At 45.6% G+C, this 17,714-nt stretch overlaps 1 protein-coding gene across 2 annotated transcripts in view; it reads left to right on the top strand.

Moving 5' to 3' along the window:
* Window positions 1-15,774, top strand: part of KAT6A (lysine acetyltransferase 6A) — a 31,065-nt gene extending 15,291 nt beyond the window's left edge. For both annotated transcript variants that reach the window (XM_051812066.1, XM_051812067.1), the window contains 11 exons: window positions 150-463; window positions 1,073-1,191; window positions 1,931-2,046; window positions 2,833-2,974; window positions 3,421-3,582; window positions 4,145-4,238; window positions 4,664-4,895; window positions 6,007-6,217; window positions 6,854-7,546; window positions 8,295-8,610; window positions 10,734-15,774. In XM_051812066.1, coding sequence (XP_051668026.1) covers window positions 150-463; window positions 1,073-1,191; window positions 1,931-2,046; window positions 2,833-2,974; window positions 3,421-3,582; window positions 4,145-4,238; window positions 4,664-4,895; window positions 6,007-6,217; window positions 6,854-7,546; window positions 8,295-8,610; window positions 10,734-13,321 — 4,987 coding nt within the window. In that variant the 3' untranslated portion in view covers window positions 13,322-15,774. The remainder of the gene's footprint in view (window positions 1-149; window positions 464-1,072; window positions 1,192-1,930; window positions 2,047-2,832; window positions 2,975-3,420; window positions 3,583-4,144; window positions 4,239-4,663; window positions 4,896-6,006; window positions 6,218-6,853; window positions 7,547-8,294; window positions 8,611-10,733) is intronic.
* The last annotated feature ends 1,940 nt before the right edge of the window (window positions 15,775-17,714 follow it).

Consider the following 17,714-nt stretch of genomic DNA (forward strand, 5'->3'; position numbering starts at 1 on the left):
CTCCTGTGGGGTGCACAGGATCTCTGGCTGCTTCATTTTTAAACTCTTCAGTTTATGTTTGGTTTGTGTGGGGCTGACAGGTGAGTTGGAGAGGAGGGCAGGCCCCTGCCCAGCTGCCCTGGCCCCATCTCTGCCCTTCTCACCCCCAGGTCCAAAGGCCCCTTCAGCAAAGTCCGCGCGGGGCCCGGTCGGGGCCGGAAGCGCAAGATCGCCCTGTCCGGCCAGTCAGCAGGGGCAGAAGGGGGGTACCTGGAGCAGGCAGATGTCCTGGACTTCTGCAGAGATGGCAGCAACACCCTGAAGTTCAACAAGAAAACCAAAGGGCTCATAGATGGCCTTACTAAATTCTTCACTCCCTCCCCCGACGGACGGAAAGCTCGAGGGGAGGTGGTCGACTATTCTCAGCAGTACAGGATCAGGAAAAAGGGTACCAGGAAATCTAGCACTTCAGAATGGCCCACAGGTAAAGATTTTTCACCCTGCCAATGTAAGTATCCTGTACACCAAGCTGAAGTTTGACACTCAAATGCAGTTATCTTTGGTGCACTGAGGTAGAACCAGTTGGAAAAAGGAAGTGATCCTAGAGACCTTTGCCTCTTTATATGTGATTGCAAGGTCTGTTGGGGGATTGAATGATGACAGTGAGGTAAAATGCCCTAGAAAACATGCTAAATAATGTCCCATTTGAAAGAGGTAACATAGAGAGTGGTTAATGAAAACAAGAGCAGCAGTGTAGAAGTGGGAAATGGGAAATGGGTGATTCAAACCAGGCTGACAGACCGTGAGTTTCTGATCTGTGGTCTGGGCTCGTGAGTCGTTCTTAGATTTCTCAGCCATAGAGGAGCCTGTTTGTGCAGTTTGGCATCTTCTTGCTGGAAAGCACCCCTTCCCTTCTTCTAAATACAGTTCTACTTTTCTGGTTCTTTCTTTGTGGTCCCAAATCTGAATAGAAAATCCCATCAAAAAAACCTGGCAGGGTGTCTGAATACAGCCAGGTGTTGTTTGTCAGTGCTCTAAAAGCAAGAACTCTTTTGTAAATGTAGGTGAAGACAATTTTCTCTTTTATTTACAGACAATCAGGATGGCTGGGATGGAAAACAAGAAAATGAGGACCGTTTTTTTGGGAGCCAGGATGTCTTAAATGAAAAAGACATGGAGTTGTTCAGAGATATTCAGGAACAAGCACTGCAGGTAAAGTTAAATTTTGGCATTTTGGGATAAAATCCTCATGACTTAAGAAAACATTTGTTTTCTTTGAAAGCAGAGCATTTAGTTTCCTTATTTTTGGGTGCCATAATAGATACAGTTACTATCAGAGGGGCAGAAAGGAAATAAAGCATGTATAAGTCATTAAAAAGTACTCTTTTTGCTGTTTTTTCTTCTTATAAATGTGAGGTGGTTTTTAATTCTTCTGCACTTGTGATGATAAGGATGTAGCTGCACCCTGAACATTGGTTTGGTAGCTGCTACATTTACAGTAGTACATCCAGTCTCAAAACTGGGAAGACACTGATGCATTAGGTTAAATACTTGCATATTCCAGTTTTTAACCTCAGGAGCAGTTTGTGTTTCTGTTCTTGGCTATTGAAATAACAAGAAAGGAAATTACAGTGGGACTAAAGAAAGATTGTGTTAAACTTCACTGTGTACTAATCTGCATTTAAAACTATGACATGCAGCAGTGGGGAAGGTAGTGGAGGTTTGTGGTGTGACAATGCTTATAATTCTTTCTTTTTGTGAATCACGTGGTTCCCTGAAGTGTGACTGGCACTGGGTTTAGTGTCAGAAAACAACATCTGCCTCTTGCTGGTTCTCTCTGAGTTTGAGTAGGATGGACTGTGTAGATAAGAATGTTTTAATTTGTTTCAGCTTAGAAGTCTTTCACTTGGAAATTCATGAAAACTTGTTTGTTGTTTTTCCCCTTGCATAGAAAGTAGGGGTGACTGGGCCTCCCGACCCACAGGTCCGCTGCCCTTCTGTCATTGAGTTTGGCAAATATGAGATCCAGACCTGGTATTCCTCCCCATATCCCCAGGAGTACTCGAGGTAAGACTCTGGTTCTGCCTCAGTGTTTATGGGACAGCTGGCACAGAAATCTTACACATTTTGGTGTCTGGAGGGTTGTTGTGCTGTGCTGCATGTGTGGTTGTTCTGAGGTTCTCTTACCTAAGGCCTTTGCAAACTGTTTAAACTGCAAACTCTTTGAACTTCAACTTTATTCTGAAAGAGGAATGACTTCTAAGGGCTACAACTAGAGAAAGAAAATTAAGTGAAACTCTTTATTCACCATTTAATGAGAACACGTGGTCTGTCATGAGGAATTATTGCAGCTGTACTAAAGACATTGGAGGTGACTGCAAACAGCATTCCTGCCCAAGCTGGAGTATGTAACTGGAGTTAAATCCCAGCAGTCCCAGGACACTGGCACTGCAGTTGTTGATGGCAGTGTGACCCATATGTCTGTGGGGACGAGGGAAGGGAGGGAATAGGAACTGTTCATCTCATCCATCCCAGCATCACTGTGCAAAACTGGGAGGGGTTACTTTGCTTTTATAGGATTTAATCGATGCCTCTATTTCTTCTGGCATAACTTAATGCTGTAAATGTAATTATGCAGGACATTAGGACACTTTTTAAATGTGCATTTGTTACAGAAGAAGTAAATGCCATGACTTTAACTATGGTAAGGTGGTTTTGCCTATCATTAACACATTACACATGGTCAGTATACACTGGGTTTGTTGTCATCAGGTTCTCAATCTGCAGGAGTGAGGAATTTTATACAGAAGTCTGTATCTTCAGTCTCTGACCTTCCTTTCCCTTTGCTTACAGGCTACCTAAGTTGTACCTTTGTGAATTCTGTCTAAAGTATATGAAAAGCAGAACTATTCTCCAACAGCATATGAAAAAATGTGGCTGGTTTCATCCTCCAGCCAATGAAATTTACAGGAAAAACAATATTTCAGTCTTTGAGGTAAGTTAGAAAACTGAGTCACTCACTTTTATCTGTAAAATAAGATCTTCAGCACCAAATTGTGTGATAAGTTTTTCACAGCCCAAAAGATCTTCGTTCTTGAAACATTCACTTGCCAGGAGTGAAGAACTACGAGCAAGCAGGCAGTGGGAACTGACCTTGTATAGAGATTATTCATCCACAAAACAGGAGAAAACTCACTTTGTAAAAATGTGTTTCTTTCGTTTTAGGAAAATTAATTTTAGGTTGTCTCTTAAGCTAATGAATGTAACAGGAATTGGCCACAGCCTTTGTTCTGGGGCAGTTTTAGTCCTTTGAGACACCACCTGTACCAGAGGAGTCTTCCTCTCGTGTTAAGGCCTTTTAAACACACGGGGACACTCAGGTGAAGCACGAGCTTGCATGACAGCACATGGAGTGACAGAGCTTTTCCTCCTGTCTGTAAGGTTGATGGCAATGTCAGCACTATCTACTGCCAGAATTTGTGCTTGTTAGCCAAGCTCTTCTTGGACCACAAGACTCTCTATTACGACGTGGAGCCATTTCTTTTCTACGTGCTGACACAGAACGATGTCAAGGGCTGTCACCTTGTTGGCTACTTTTCCAAGGTGAGTATTTGAGTACAAACTGTTTGCTGTGCTGGAAAATGCTGTTTTGGAGTCTTTACTTGTAATTTTAGGGCTCTTGCATTTTACGTGATAAATTATGTAATACAGGTGTAGACATCTGTTTCAAACAGATTTTTTTTATGTTACATTCAGAGACCACAAATTAGTAAAACCAGGTTTCCTCAGAATGTTGAATAGCATATATTTGCTAAGGAACTTGTACTGCAGCTAGTGGTTAAAGAGGAGCTCCTCAAATGACTTCCTGCTCTTGGTGGAGATGGGGAGTACTGTTTGTGAGATAAACAGAATTACCAACTGTTCTGTCTCACCTTTGTTCTGTGAATACATTGTTTTCCAAACAAGTTTGGCAATTTTGCACCTCATTTGAAACCTTTTATTTTTTTGAGGGAACAGGACCAAGATTTCAGATAGGCCTTTTCTTAAGATTTTTATCTTTTATTTGTGGCTTCCCCTCTCACTTTTTGCTATAAGATTACTTGAGAGCTTGTACAGAACAACTTCTACCATTTCTCACCGGTCTTCTGCTTTTCTTTTCCCACAGGAAAAACACTGCCAACAGAAGTACAACGTTTCCTGTATAATGATTCTTCCACAATACCAGCGTAAGGGCTATGGCAGGTTCCTCATCGACTTCAGTAAGAAACTTGACTTTTTTTAGTCTTTGTCTTTCCATGTTTTAAAGAAGGACTTAACAGTGGAAGTGGATGTATTAGTTTTAAATGGCTAAAATAGGTTTTTCCTCTGTCGCCTCCAAAGCTGCTGTTGCAGCTGTGCTTTGGGCTGGGTGCAGTGTCTGGGCAGGCTCCTGCTGCCATCTCGTGGCACTGCCTACAACCAGTGTCTGATGCCAGCAGAGCTCAGAAATCTCACACTCGAGCCTTGAGTAACAGGAGTTTAAACAAACAAATAAAAAATTGACCGAACAATTTGGAGTATCCTTCACAGTTACCATCTGTATCTTGTAGGCAGCATTCAGCTGCTTTCTGGAGAAATGCCTTTGTGGAAGTTGGGGTGGAAACAGAAGGTATTTTTTGTAACCTTTTCCCTGTGTATCCTTTAGGCTATTTGCTTTCCAAGCGTGAGGGTCAGGCAGGATCCCCAGAGAAGCCCCTGTCAGACCTGGGGCGCCTCTCATACATGGCTTATTGGAAAAGTGTAATATTGGAGTGCCTTTATCATCAACGTGACAAGCAATTAAGCATCAAGAAACTGAGCAAGCTGACTGGGATCTGCCCCCAAGATATCACTTCCACCCTCCATCACCTGCGAATGCTCGACTTCCGCAGTGACCAGTGAGTACAGGAGCCCTCTGGAATCCCAGGTGCATTCAGGGGGGTTGCAGTGAAGTTTAGTGGTGCTGGGAGACAACTCACGTGCAGAAAGCTTGATTTCATTTCAGACTACAGTGGCTGTAGAGATTATGATGCTCATTTACAGTGCCAGAGGTGCCAGAGCTGGGTCAGGTGTCCAGCTGTGTAGCACTGCAGATGTGGAACCTGGGAGGAACTTGCAGCTATGAGAGAAAGCGAGCTGGTCTCTTGGTCATGTTCTCTTGGGGTCCCTCAGCAAAATCAGTGGAATATCCTCACAAAACAGAGCAAAGAACAGCAGCTTCCCTTCTCTGAAGGGAGGTCTGCTCTTTATTTTCAGTTTCTGAGCAGACAGTTGTTTCTGAGCTGTTTCCCTCCTTTTCTCTGCCTCTCAAAAATGCCATGAGCTGTGTGGAATAACATGGAATGCTTGAGGAGTGGGATAGATCACTGGGAGAAATGAGGTGTGTGGGTGTAGAATAGAGGTAGTCTGCTTGCCCAGCTGACAAGTCAGGTGAAATACTGGGAATTATTCTTGTTTCAGACCATAGCAGTTTGAGTGAGGTTGTATTCTATTGTGTGTTAAACTTGGAACTTATTTGGAAAACTTGAAGTTACTTGAGAATAGTTTTATTTCCTCATTTCACAGTATACTTTAACCAGTGATATTGCTCCCAGCCCCCTGAATAAAATTCACTTATGATAGTGGGACTAAAACTTTTTTAAGCAGTTCTTTTATTACTCTTTAGTACCTTTCACCTTCTATTGCCAGTTCCCCAATGGCATACCCCTTGTCTATTTAAGTGTCCTAAAAGTGATACTGTGCAGCTCAGTGGTACCCATGGCAGGATAAAGGCTTCACCATTAACAAGAAATGGAAAGAATTTAGCGTTTCCTCAGCTGTGAGATGGTTTCTCTGGTAGTCTGATGGTACTGGAAGTTGTGCAGTTTTAATGAGCTGTGTGTCCTCTGAAGTCACTTGTGACAGCCCTGATGGAGAGCACACGGGTTTCTCTGTAACACATCTGTTCCCTGTGCCAACATGTGCAGTGTGTCTGTGGCCTGTCCCTGAGTGGGTGTCGTTGCTGCCCAGGTTCGTGATCGTGCGCCGGGAGAAGCTGATCCAGGAGCACATGGCCAAGCTCCGGAGCAACGTCCGGCCCATCGACGTGGACGCCGAATGTCTGCGCTGGACGCCCGTCATCGTCTCCAACTCCGTGGTCTCTGAGGATGAAGAGGAGGAAACAGAGGATGGTGAAAATGAGGAGCAACAACAGCAGAAAGAAAAGGATCCAGAGACCAGTGTAAGAGTGAATCTGTTACTCCAGGGTGGCACGTGGTTTACCCTTGGTGCTTCTGCAGGCAGTGCTGACAGGATTTCACATGCAAAGTTTGTCATAATCATAAAAAGCAATGCAGTCATGACAAGTTGATGTATCTTTATGGTTTCAGGTTAGAAAATAAAAATAGAGAAAATGTGGAGGCATAGTCTGGAGAACAGTCCTTGAAGGGGTTGCACTCTTGCACCAGGTGATCAGCACTGACTAGAATACTAAGAGGCAAATTATCTGCTGTTACTGTATTTACATTAAGCTAATTGTGCATTTCAATGGGAAAATAGATTCAAGTTTGTCTCACTTTTTTCTTGAAAACGGCACAAACACGGTGTTGGAATGTAGCAAGGTGATGGGTAGTGTTCCAGCTGCCAGTGAGCAGGGAGGCTAACTGAGGTGCATTATCACCAGTGAGGAAAGGAGTAGCAGGTGGCACTACTTGGATCTCATAAAGGTCAATTCTTCTTTTTAATATCGGATTCTTAAAAGTCACTCTTGTTAAACTTTTCTGACGTTTTGCTCGAGAGCTTTTGTGGAATCAAATTCAGGATAGACATGCATGCTGAAATAGGAGGTGTGAAATCTGTTTGTTTTTGTTTAAATCAGATGGTAAAATCTGTGTCATGGGAGAAGAAGGAGCAGGAGCCTTACTCACCTACAGAGAGCGAAAAAAAGCCAGACATCGTCGCTCCGGCCAATTCTGCGCGGCCAGACAAGCACATGTTCCCCCTGGACAGTCTTCCTGCCAACAGCCAGCCCTCCCGGAGGGGGCGATGGAACCGCAAGAGCAAAAAGCTGCGCGAGCCCTTCTGTGAGAAGGAGCCGGCCCTGGCCGGGGAGGACAAGGCCGCGGTGCCCGGCGGGAGGTGCAGCGAGTGCGAGGAGAAGTCGGCGGCCTCACGGGGCCGCTGCAGTGACTGCGAGGAGAAGTCGGCGGCCCTGCAAGGGAGGTGTGGGGAGTGTGAGGAGAAGTCTCCAGCCTTGAGAGGCCGCTATGCTGAGGATGAGGAGAAATCCCCGGGTTCCCAGGGACAGTACGGCAAAGGGGAGAAGGCGGCGGTTCCCCGCCGGCGGCACAGCGAGGGCATGGAGAGGTGGAGGGGGCAGCTGAAGAAGAACACGGAGCCCCCCAAGTGTCGATTCCCAGAGGACTGTGACAGGTTACCCCGGCGCTACAGCGACAGCGACAGGGCACTGCTGAGGTGTTTCAGTGAGAGCAGCGAAGAGGAGGACGATGAGCCCGTGAGCCCTCGGTCAAGCTCTCCCCCCGTCCTCACCAAGCCAACACTGAAACGGAAGGTGTGTGCCTTATTTCTTCTTGTCTCTGGCTGTGTCATGCAGTGGGTTTGGTCAGGATGTTGGGGCTTTCTGAAGGATGGTGCAGTTCAGGAGGTCTGTATTAAGTGGACGGGTGGCACGTGCTCAGTGTTCCAGAACTCTCTCTAAAGTCCTACTGACTTTTTTTTAGTGGTGGATTTTGTTGAATCAGGGGTAGGAGTTTGGGTAGGAGTTTGGGGTTTTTTAGTTCTATCTCATGCCTTGGGTTATTTTTCTACCTTGGTTATTAAAGATTCACTCAGTTATGCAAAATAGAAAGAGATATGGTCCTACTTATGAAAGAAGCTTGCAAACCACAAATGCTCTCTAAACAACTGAAATCACAGCATAAAGTCTTTGAAATTATTTACTGTGGAGGTGGAGATGTGAATTCTATCAACATGACTAAGCAGATCCTCTCTTTGTGGGAAGCTGCACTAAAAGGTTCTCTCCTATATCATCTTCGCAGCTTATTCTAAACTGTTCACCTCTGTGTTGTAGTGTCCCTAAACTCCAGCTGTTATGGATGGGCTGTGAACTTCAGCTGTTCAAATTCCAGCTGATGGCAGGTGCTCATCAGTGTTTCTGGTGAACTCTGGGTTCCAGGAGGGAGCTCTCTGGTCCTGCTCGGACTGCTGAACTCTGCCGGTCCTTTTTTCCGTGTTTATCAGTGTTGTGTTTCTGCCTCTCTTGCTGAAATGCCTTCTCTTTCCCCCCCCCCCGCTCCCAGAAGCCCATCCTGCACCGGAAGAGGCGGGTCCGCAAGCGCAAGCACCACAACAGCAGCGTGGTCACCGAGACCATCTCCGAGACCACCGAGGTGCTGGATGAGCCCTTCGAGGACTCCGACTCCGAGCGGCCCATGCCCCGGTTAGAGCCCACCTTTGAGATCGAGGAGGAGGAAGAGGAGGAGGAGGACGAAGAGGAGGAGAGTGAACTTCTGTCCAGTGGATACTTTCGGCACTTAGCCCCAGCAGACACGCTCAGGCACAGACCCTCTTCCAAGAGGAAGTCCAAAGACGAGGAGGAGTCTGATGACAATACTGGTATGTTTGGTGCTATGCTGGTGAAAGTTTGGTATGGGTTCTGTGAGATGATAACAGCTCAGGACAGAACAAGTTGCTTACCTTGCCCTGTAACTTCTGGCCCAAAGGTAGGGTAGGCATAAATTCCCAGTTCAAACTAACCTCAAGCACTCCCAAGTTTTATGAAAATGTGGTGCGTGCATTTAACTATCTTATTAGCCATGAGCTGATCACAGGCTTGTCCTTGTGATTCAGCTTTCCTAATGGAATTTGTATCTGTGATTGTGGAAGAACCTCCGGAGCAGGGTCGCTTACAGAGATAAAATGAACATGAACTGGGAGCCCTCAATTTTCCATAACAAGGGGAAATATTAAATTGTCTCTTCTGAGATCCTCTTCATCATCACATTGCACGTTCAGGCACTCAGCTTCTCACATCTCCTCGAAGTTCTCTGAACCCTCAGTTCACAAAATAAAATCATTTGGTTGAGGCTGGTTGTGTAGAGTCCACAGAAGCAGCATCTGTCATTAGCTGCTCCATTAGCAATCTTCGTTATGGCTGTTTTCTTGATGGGCTGCACAGTGCAAAACAGTCAGCCAAATAAAAAAACTGTATGGAAAACAAGTATGGTGCCATTATCCCACAATAAAAAATTGTTACTGGAACAAACTCATTAATTCATGGCTTTCAACGAGGCTGTGGTTACCAGAGGAGAATTTTTCTTTAAAAGTACTTAAATACTAAAAGCATCAATATGATCATAGCACAGTTTACTATCTATTTAGCATCAGTTCCCCTTAAATCCTTACAACAGCATAGAACTATCAATTTAGTTCAAACACGTGCTGATAGAGCATTAAGTTGCTTAGTGGGAATAGATGCACAGTCATCTTGTACCATTGTTTTTTAAATTCTGTTGTGGTCAGATTACTCATTAAATATGTTCTTGTGGTACTCCAGCAACCACTAATAAGACTGTAGGGTCTAACAGAGCTGTTAGATCAGTTGTTTTCAGTCTTTTGTGCTCTTCTGAATGTTTTCTGGTGGAGATGCAGATCCCTTTAGAGATTCCACTCGCATATATTGTTTTATAAAATAAATCAATGATTTTTAACTGTCTTTTGCAGACTGCAAATAGTCCATAGAGTGCCCAGGGATCAAAAATGGTATTTGCAAAGCCACTGTTTTAACTCACACCTGTTACATACTACAATGATAAATTTCTTGCTCAACTATTTTATAAATACTTGTCACTTAGTGCTTTCTGTTCCCTTGTCTCATTTCTGTTGCCTTTTTTAATTTCCCCTGACTTCTGCAAATTTGTCAGAACTTCTGAAGTAATGAGTAGTAAGCACACTATTTTAGGGTGTTCTGTTCCTGACATCAAACAGGAGCTGTTGGCTGCTTTTGCCTTTAATGCAGGTGGGGATTTGAGGCCAGTTTTTAATAAGGGTCAGGTGTTCTAGAAGACAGGAGGTGTTCTGTGGTGTGGGAAACAAAGCTTTTTCTCTATGTTCTACCAGTTCTGTGCAGCTTGAGTAGTGTTGTGGGGGGGAAGATGAAGCTCAGTAATAGGCTGAACTGTGTTTTTTTACTTTCCCTTGTTCAGTCTGTAAGTTTTACTGTGAATGTGATAAATCTCATCTGCTGTAGCAGATATGAAATGTGAAAGACAGGGAAGAGAAATAGTGATTTACTTTTTTTAGGAGGTGGATTTTATTCTTAAGGGTTTAAGTGTTAATGCTTTAACAAATACTATGAACACAGATCTAAATGGAAACACGTTTTTATTGCAACTTCACGTGTTCCCCTACGCTGCAGCACTTTCATTTGTGAACATATTTTATCAGTAAAATCTGTCTTTTCAGGGCTTTATTGTATAGCATAGAGCTTAATTGGAATTGTGTATAAAGGCTCAGAGATTTGAACATTCAAAATCTTGAAAGCATTGTTGTTCTTTGAAAATACAGTGTGCATTGTGCTTGCAAATGAGCAGACCTTGATCCTCCTTGTTGCTCTTCACAATAAATTTCCAAGCTAATATTGGAGTTGATAAACACGTTGGGTGTGCTTGGGAAGGCTCCCATGAATGCTCAGGTCAAACACAAACGTTTGAACAGTGTCTTTCAATCTGTGTTTTCAGGTAACCCCCCTCTGAAACCGTTGTCTATGCTGAGGAAATGCGAAGCAAAGGATTCTTCACTGGAGCCAGATACTTCCACACCCCTGAAAAAGAAGAAGGGATGGCCAAAAGGGAAAAGCCGAAAACCAGTCCACTGGAAGAAAAGACCTGGTCGAAAACCAGGTTTTAAACTGACCCAGGAAGAGGTGCCACCACCAGTTCAGGATGAGGGAGCTGATGAAGCAGCAGCTAATTCAAAACCAGGGCGTAAGCCCAAAATTTCAGATAAAGAAGAGTGTGTTGAGCAGAAAGAAGACCTGCCTCTCCTTGAGGAAAGGAAAGAGGAAGATGTGAACATGGAAGCAGAAGAGGTAGGAGAGGGAGAAGAGGAAGATATAGCCAGCAATGAAGTAAGAGCAGTTTCTCCTGTGGACAGCAACAGCAGTCCAGTGCCAGAAGTAAAAGAACCTGAGATAGAAGAGGAGGTAGAGGAGAAGCCACGGGTTTTAGAAGAGCAGAGGCAATCAGAAGAAGAGCAGCAAGAACTCGATGAACCTGAGCACGACCATGAGGAAGAGGAGGAAGTTGCAGTAGTGACAAATGAAAATGAAGATCACGACGCTGACGACGAAGATGATGGTCATCTGGAGTCAGTGAAGAAAAAAGAATTGGAGGAACAGCCTGTTAGAGAAGGGGTCAAGGAAGAGCCTCAGGGGCAAGAATGTTTTTTAGAAACAAGCATACCAAGCAGTAGAGAAGATGCAAAAGAAAAGGATGAAGCAGAGGCAGATTCTGAGGAAGAGCAGGCTTCCAACGAGACATCAGTGGGCTCAGAGCACGTCCCTGGGTCCGAGGATGATCACGAAGAAGAACAAAGTAATAAAGAAGGGTTAATTGAATTAAAGGAAGAGGAAGAGATTCCTCATAGTGAACTAGATCTTGAAACTGTTCAAGCAGTCCAGTCCTTGACACAGGAGGAAAGCAATGAGCACGATGTAGCTTATCAGGACTGTGAGGAAACTCTTGCAGCTTGTCAGACTTTGCAGAGTTACACCCAGACCGAGGAGGACCCTCAGATATCAATGGTTGAAGACTGCCAGGCCTCAGAACACAACAGTCCAATATCCTCTGTTCAGTCCCACCCCAGCCAGTCTGTGCGTTCTGTCAGCAGCCCAAACGTGCCTGCTCTGGAGAGCAGCTACACCCAGATCAGTCCTGAGCAAGGATCCCTGTCCGCACCCTCTATGCAGAACATGGAGACCAGCCCCATGATGGATGTGCCTTCAGTATCGGACCACTCCCAGCAGGTGGTGGATAGTGGCTTCAGTGACCTTGGCAGCATTGAGAGCACTACAGAGAATTATGAAAACCCCAGCAGCTACGACTCCACTATGGGAGGCAGCATTTGTGGAAATAACTCTTCCCAGAGCAGCTGTTCCTACGGAGGACTGTCTTCTTCCAGCAGCCTCACTCAGAACAGTTGTGTTGTCACTCAGCAAATGGCAAACATTGGCAGCAGTTGCAGCATGATGCAGCAAAACACTGTCCAACCTGCAGCAAACTGTAATATCAAGTCACCTCAGAGCTGTGTGGTGGAAAGGCCCCCGAGTAACCAGCAACCAACGACACAGCCCCAGCAGCAGCAGCCTCAGTCCCAGCAGCCCCAGCCCCCCCCTCCGCCGCAGCAGCAGCCGCCGCTGTCCCAGTGTAGCATGAACAACAGCTTCACCCCGGCCCCCATGATCATGGAGATCCCCGAGTCGGGCAGCACCGGTAACATCAGCATCTACGAGAGGATCCCGGGGGATTTCGGCGCCGGGAGCTATTCCCAGCCCTCGGCCACGTTCAGCTTAGCCAAGCTGCAGCAGCTGACCAACACCATAATGGACCCCCACGCCATGCCTTATAGCCATTCTCCTGCCGTGACCTCCTATGCAACCAGCGTCTCTCTGTCCAACACGGGGCTGGCCCAGCTGGCCCCCTCCCACCCCCTGGCCGGCGCCCCGCAAGCACAAGCCACCATGACCCCCCCGCCCAACCTGGCCTCCACCACCATGAACCTCACGTCGCCGCTGCTGCAGTGCAACATGTCGGCCACCAACATCGGGCTGCCGCACGCGCAGCGCCTGCAGGGCCAGATGCCCGTCAAGGGGCACCTCTCCATCCGCTCCAAGTCGGCGCCGCTGCCCTCGGCGCCCGCGCACCAGCAGCAGCTGTACGGGCGCAGCCCCCCGGCCGTGGCCATGCAGGCGGGGCCGCGCGCCCTGGCCGTGCAGCGCGGCATGAACATGGGGGTCAACCTGATGCCCACCGCCCCCTACAACGTGAACTCCATGAACATGAACACCCTGAACGCCATGAACAGCTACCGCATGACGCAGCCCATGATGAACAGCAGTTACCATAGCAACCCTGCCTACATGAACCAGACAGCACAGTATCCTATGCAGATGCAGATGGGAATGATGGGGAGCCAGGCCTATACCCAGCAGCCTATGCAGCCAAACCCTCACGGGAACATGATGTACACTGGCCCCTCCCATCACAGCTACATGAACGCTGCCGGGGTGCCCAAGCAGTCCCTCAATGGACCATACATGAGAAGATGAGCAAGATGAACTTGCGTCCTAAAAACTGAAATATATATAAATAAAGGAACCTTTTATACTGACAAACCAGAGAAAATGGACCTTTTTCCAGTTAAAATATTGCTGTAGATTTAGAGGGATTTTCTTTGGTTTATTTTATTTTTTAGGAAGCCTGGTCTTTATTTTTTTGATTTTTTTTTTTTTGTTTGTTTATTTGTTTGTTTTTGTTTTCTTCACAATCCTCAAACATTTTACAGCTAAAATCATTTACAGATGTTTTTTAGAGAGGAAAACATGCACAAAATCTTTTCATAATTTAAAAAGAGCCTTACTTTGCTGACAAAGTGGACAGACTATGTGTAACAGTGAAATCATGTTCCTAAATTTTTTAAAAAATGTATGTCCTTCTCCCTCCCCTGTGCCCCTCTGTATGCAGTTTCTAGTGCTGCAGCCATGTAAAATGTTTGACATCTCAAAGAATAACAACCCTTCCCTCTAAACCCCACTTAGCATTTCCTACTTCTAGCAGGAGGCACTTATTGGGAGACTTGGAAGGGGACACAGAGGATAAATGAAGATCTTTATTTCTGCAAGTCAGGAAAAAATTTTAATCTTGTATTTTCCCTGACTCCCTCACCCTCAGTAAAATTTGGAGTTAGGTGTAAACAATAAACTATTCACCTTGGTGTTTTTGTAGATGAGTTAATTGAAATTGTATGTTTCATGCTGAAAATATAATGTAACTTTAAAGTGATCCCATTCACCACCCAGACATGCACGTGGACACACGTGTGCAGGGATGCACACACGTCCTGGCACGGGACTGCTGGAAGCACCTCAGGAGAGAGCTTGGCTGTGTCCCCCTGCGTGGGGGGACGGGAGGGCGATGTCTGCGGGGACGAGGCCGTGGGCACGGCTCCTGTGGGCACCTGGAGTCAGCCCCAAACTGCTCTGGTGTGTCCCTGGAAACGCTGGTTCTGAGCCTCGGGGTCGGGCTGAGCTCGGGAGCAGCTGTTTCCAGTTCTCTCTTGGCTCGGGAAGTGCTGGAAGAGAAGTGTTTGGTGACTGGGGCGGGAGCCCTGCGGGGCCCTCGGCCCTCTTCCCTCTCCGGGGTAGGAAGTTGCTGAATGTGCCACTCGCTGGGGGAGTCGGTGATGTGCTCCCTGATTCTCCCTCTGTGTTTGATACCCATTTTATAGGAATAGCCACACGTTTGATCTAGTGTGGGCAAAGAAGGGAATCCTGTTTGACAGCAGTGAAACCGTCCCAGCACCGGAGCAGGATGGAGGCGGCAGGATTTTGCTGTTTGTTGCTGCATAATCCAATTTACATTCTTTTTGGCTACACTGCTGGCACGTCACCCAGTACAAAAAGGGACACCCTTTAATGTAAAGTTCTTTTTTTATTGTATATGAAGTAGAGATACAGACACATTAATAAGACTAATTTCTTTTGTTTTTAAACCAAAAGAGTCTAAAAGAAAGTTGGGGTTTTTTCAGATGCACTAAAATGGACTTTTCCTCCAGTAACTGCTAACCATAAAAGGCAGAATTCAAAGGACTTCCACTTTTTATTTCTGTTTAATTTTGAGCATGTACAAGGCTGTGTAGGACCCCGTTTCTCTGTATATACTATTCCAGTTCCAAATAACCCGTGTAGAAAGCGCACTGTGCTGCCCTCTCTTCCTTGATCTTCAGCTGTGTCGCTGCTTCCTGGGGGTGGGGGTGGGTCTGAGACAGGAGGAGAAGCTGTTGAAATGAGGGCCGTGAATTTAGTTTGTTTGCTGTTATGTTTGGTTTGGTTTTGTATGGGTTTTTTTATCAATTGGGCAGCTCCCTTTTCCACAAGCCTTTGTGACTGTAGAACTATTGTAGAAAAAAAAAGTTCTTTTCTATATATAAAAAGAAATTATCCAACGCAGTAATATTGGTACCTACCATTTTTTCACTTCTGTTTAAAAAAAAAAATGTATTTTTAGCAAGATAACTTGGGTAATCTTCTAAAAGAAATTAAAAAAAAAAATCTCACAGTTAGTGACTTTGATGCCTTTTAAAAATAAGAGCTTTTTCATTTCATTCCATCTTTAAAATTTTTTATCTTTGTTGTAGAATATTAAAAACTATTTTAAGAAAGATAAAATTCTCTTTAAAGAGATCTCTAGAGTGTGTGAATAGGAGCTCCAGATGCCTCTAAAAACCGCATGTACAAATGAAGCTGAGTCTATTCCTGTCTGTTTATATTTGCTTTTCCTGTTTTGTAACCTCTTTGTACTTTGTTCATGGTGACTTGTAAGCTAAGGGGAAGGGGGTGCCTAGATGCCTTTGTAATTCTCCATGTCATACGCTCCTGGCTGGATGGTCTCCCTTCCTCTCCTTGTATGTAATATCACTTTTTTTTCCCCTTTCTAGCAAGTACTTTCAAAAGAACTCTGTACATTTTAACATAAAAAATAAATTATGTTGAGCCATTTTGGATGTCAGTTGTGGGTGTGGATTTCTTTTCTTCCCTGGGGAAAGCTGTCCCTGGTCCTTGGCCCTGGGAACACGATTCCCTCTTGGCCTTTTCACCTGGGAGGGAGGTGACACTGGGAATTCACTGCCGAGATCTCTGCCAGCCAGAGCAGCCCCAGCACCCACGGGCACCTCCCAAAGGCTTTGCCACAGAGGGGCCCTCACGAGGATGTCCTGAGAAAGTGGAACTGTTTGTAAACCCCATTATTTGATCAAATAATCTGTTCACTGCTTGTTGGTTAAAAAATGACAACAAACAAACCCCCACCCCCTGCTCCCGTGGGCCAGTGGGATGATAAATCCCACCCATAGAGAGGGACTGAACAGGGGAAAGGGGTTTGGTTTGTTGGGTGTTTGGTTGGTTGGTTGTGGGGTTTTTTTGAGAGACTTGCCAATTGAAATCTGGCTGTCCTGAAGTGCAAGGACCTTTGGTACCTGAGAGCAGGGTGGGAGCAGCTCTGCTCGTGCTGGGGCCAGGGGAGAGCTGCTCTGTTCAGCACTGCCACCTTTGCTCTGAATTAGTTGGTGGGGGGACCAAAATGTCTGTTGGCAGCTCTCAACACGCAGGGAAGAGCTGGAATGCAACCCACAGCACCAAACTACTGCCTGGGAGCCCGGAGTGGTGGTTCTTGGGAGGGACTGACCGAAAGGAGAATGATCTCGGAGGGTTCTGTGATTTCTGAAAGCTCATCAGTGAGATAATTTGGGCAAAGCTAAAAAGCAGAGAACATTCTTAATTAGGCTCCCAGCTCGGGGAAAGAGCTCCTTGCTGAGATCCCTGCGAGCTCTGCAGTAGCAGAGGAATGCAGATTGACTGAGGCACACCAAGTTTACAGCAGCTGAGGTGAGGCCTGCAGCATCTTTTATCTTCACAGCTTGTCAGCCAGAATAATTTACCTAAAAATAGCTGCCTGAAGTTGAGCTTTGAATGTAAAATCCTTTTGCCCCGAATACAGAGAATCTCAGCAACTTCACCAAACATTGATTTTCACCTAGAGCGAGGCAGGGCTCCAGCTACATGCTTAATCTCTTGAAACAGCTGCAGTGCCTTGCAGAGAGAATCAGGAATTTGTTCCTGTGCTTCCCTCCTTATGGGAGGTTCTGTGCTGTAGGACAGCTCTGTGTGTGGAACTGGCACATAATGACCTTGTTCATTTTGTGTGATAATTTTCACAAAGATTCCCCTGTCAGTATCTGTTTGTTCTCCCTTGCCAAATACTTTACCCTGTGAACTCTTTAGACAGGGGCTCTGTTGTTGGTGTGTTTGTCATTTGTCACGTGGCAGAATCTCAGTCTGTGATTGAGATAACAGAGTTATCATAGCACAAATAATCTGTTTTCAAGGGAAAAGCGATAAACATGGTGTTCTGTGCCAAAAAATTAAATAAGGCTCTTGAAAATTCCTTTTCTATTCACATGTTGGCTAAGAGATGCCTGTGGTACCTTCCAGCTATAGGAGAGAGTGTGTTTACTGAAATATTCATCCTCTGTTTTCCCATTTTAACCCATAGGAACAAGCAGCAACAAGATATGACACATCTACAGTTCTGGATATTTCCCAAACAATTTCTCCAAAGAAGATAAAAATCATTGTTGGACAAAAAAAAAAAAGACACGGTGAGTTAAGGTCGACTTTTAAATCAGACTGTCAAAATTCAGGACAGGTGTTTCTAAAAGCACCACCACTGACACCAAAGGCCACTCAGGAGGCAGCACTTGCTGCTGCCCTGTCAGAGAGCTCAGCATCTCTCCAGAGGCTGCCAACCAGGGAGGCCAAAGCTCCAAATTCAACAGGGGTGAAATTCCCCTGGAATCTGGGGGGAAAGGAAAACGGGTGTCACATGGGAAGAACTGAATTGTTACTGGACAGCAGATTTCCTGCACCAGGGCTTCAGTCAGCCCTG

Source organism: Manacus candei, unplaced genomic scaffold (assembly GCF_025592945.1).
Source record: "Manacus candei isolate 608988 ecotype Guabito, Panama unplaced genomic scaffold, ASM2559294v1 h1tg000084l, whole genome shotgun sequence".
In the NCBI taxonomy this organism is placed as follows: Eukaryota; Metazoa; Chordata; class Aves; order Passeriformes; family Pipridae; genus Manacus; species Manacus candei.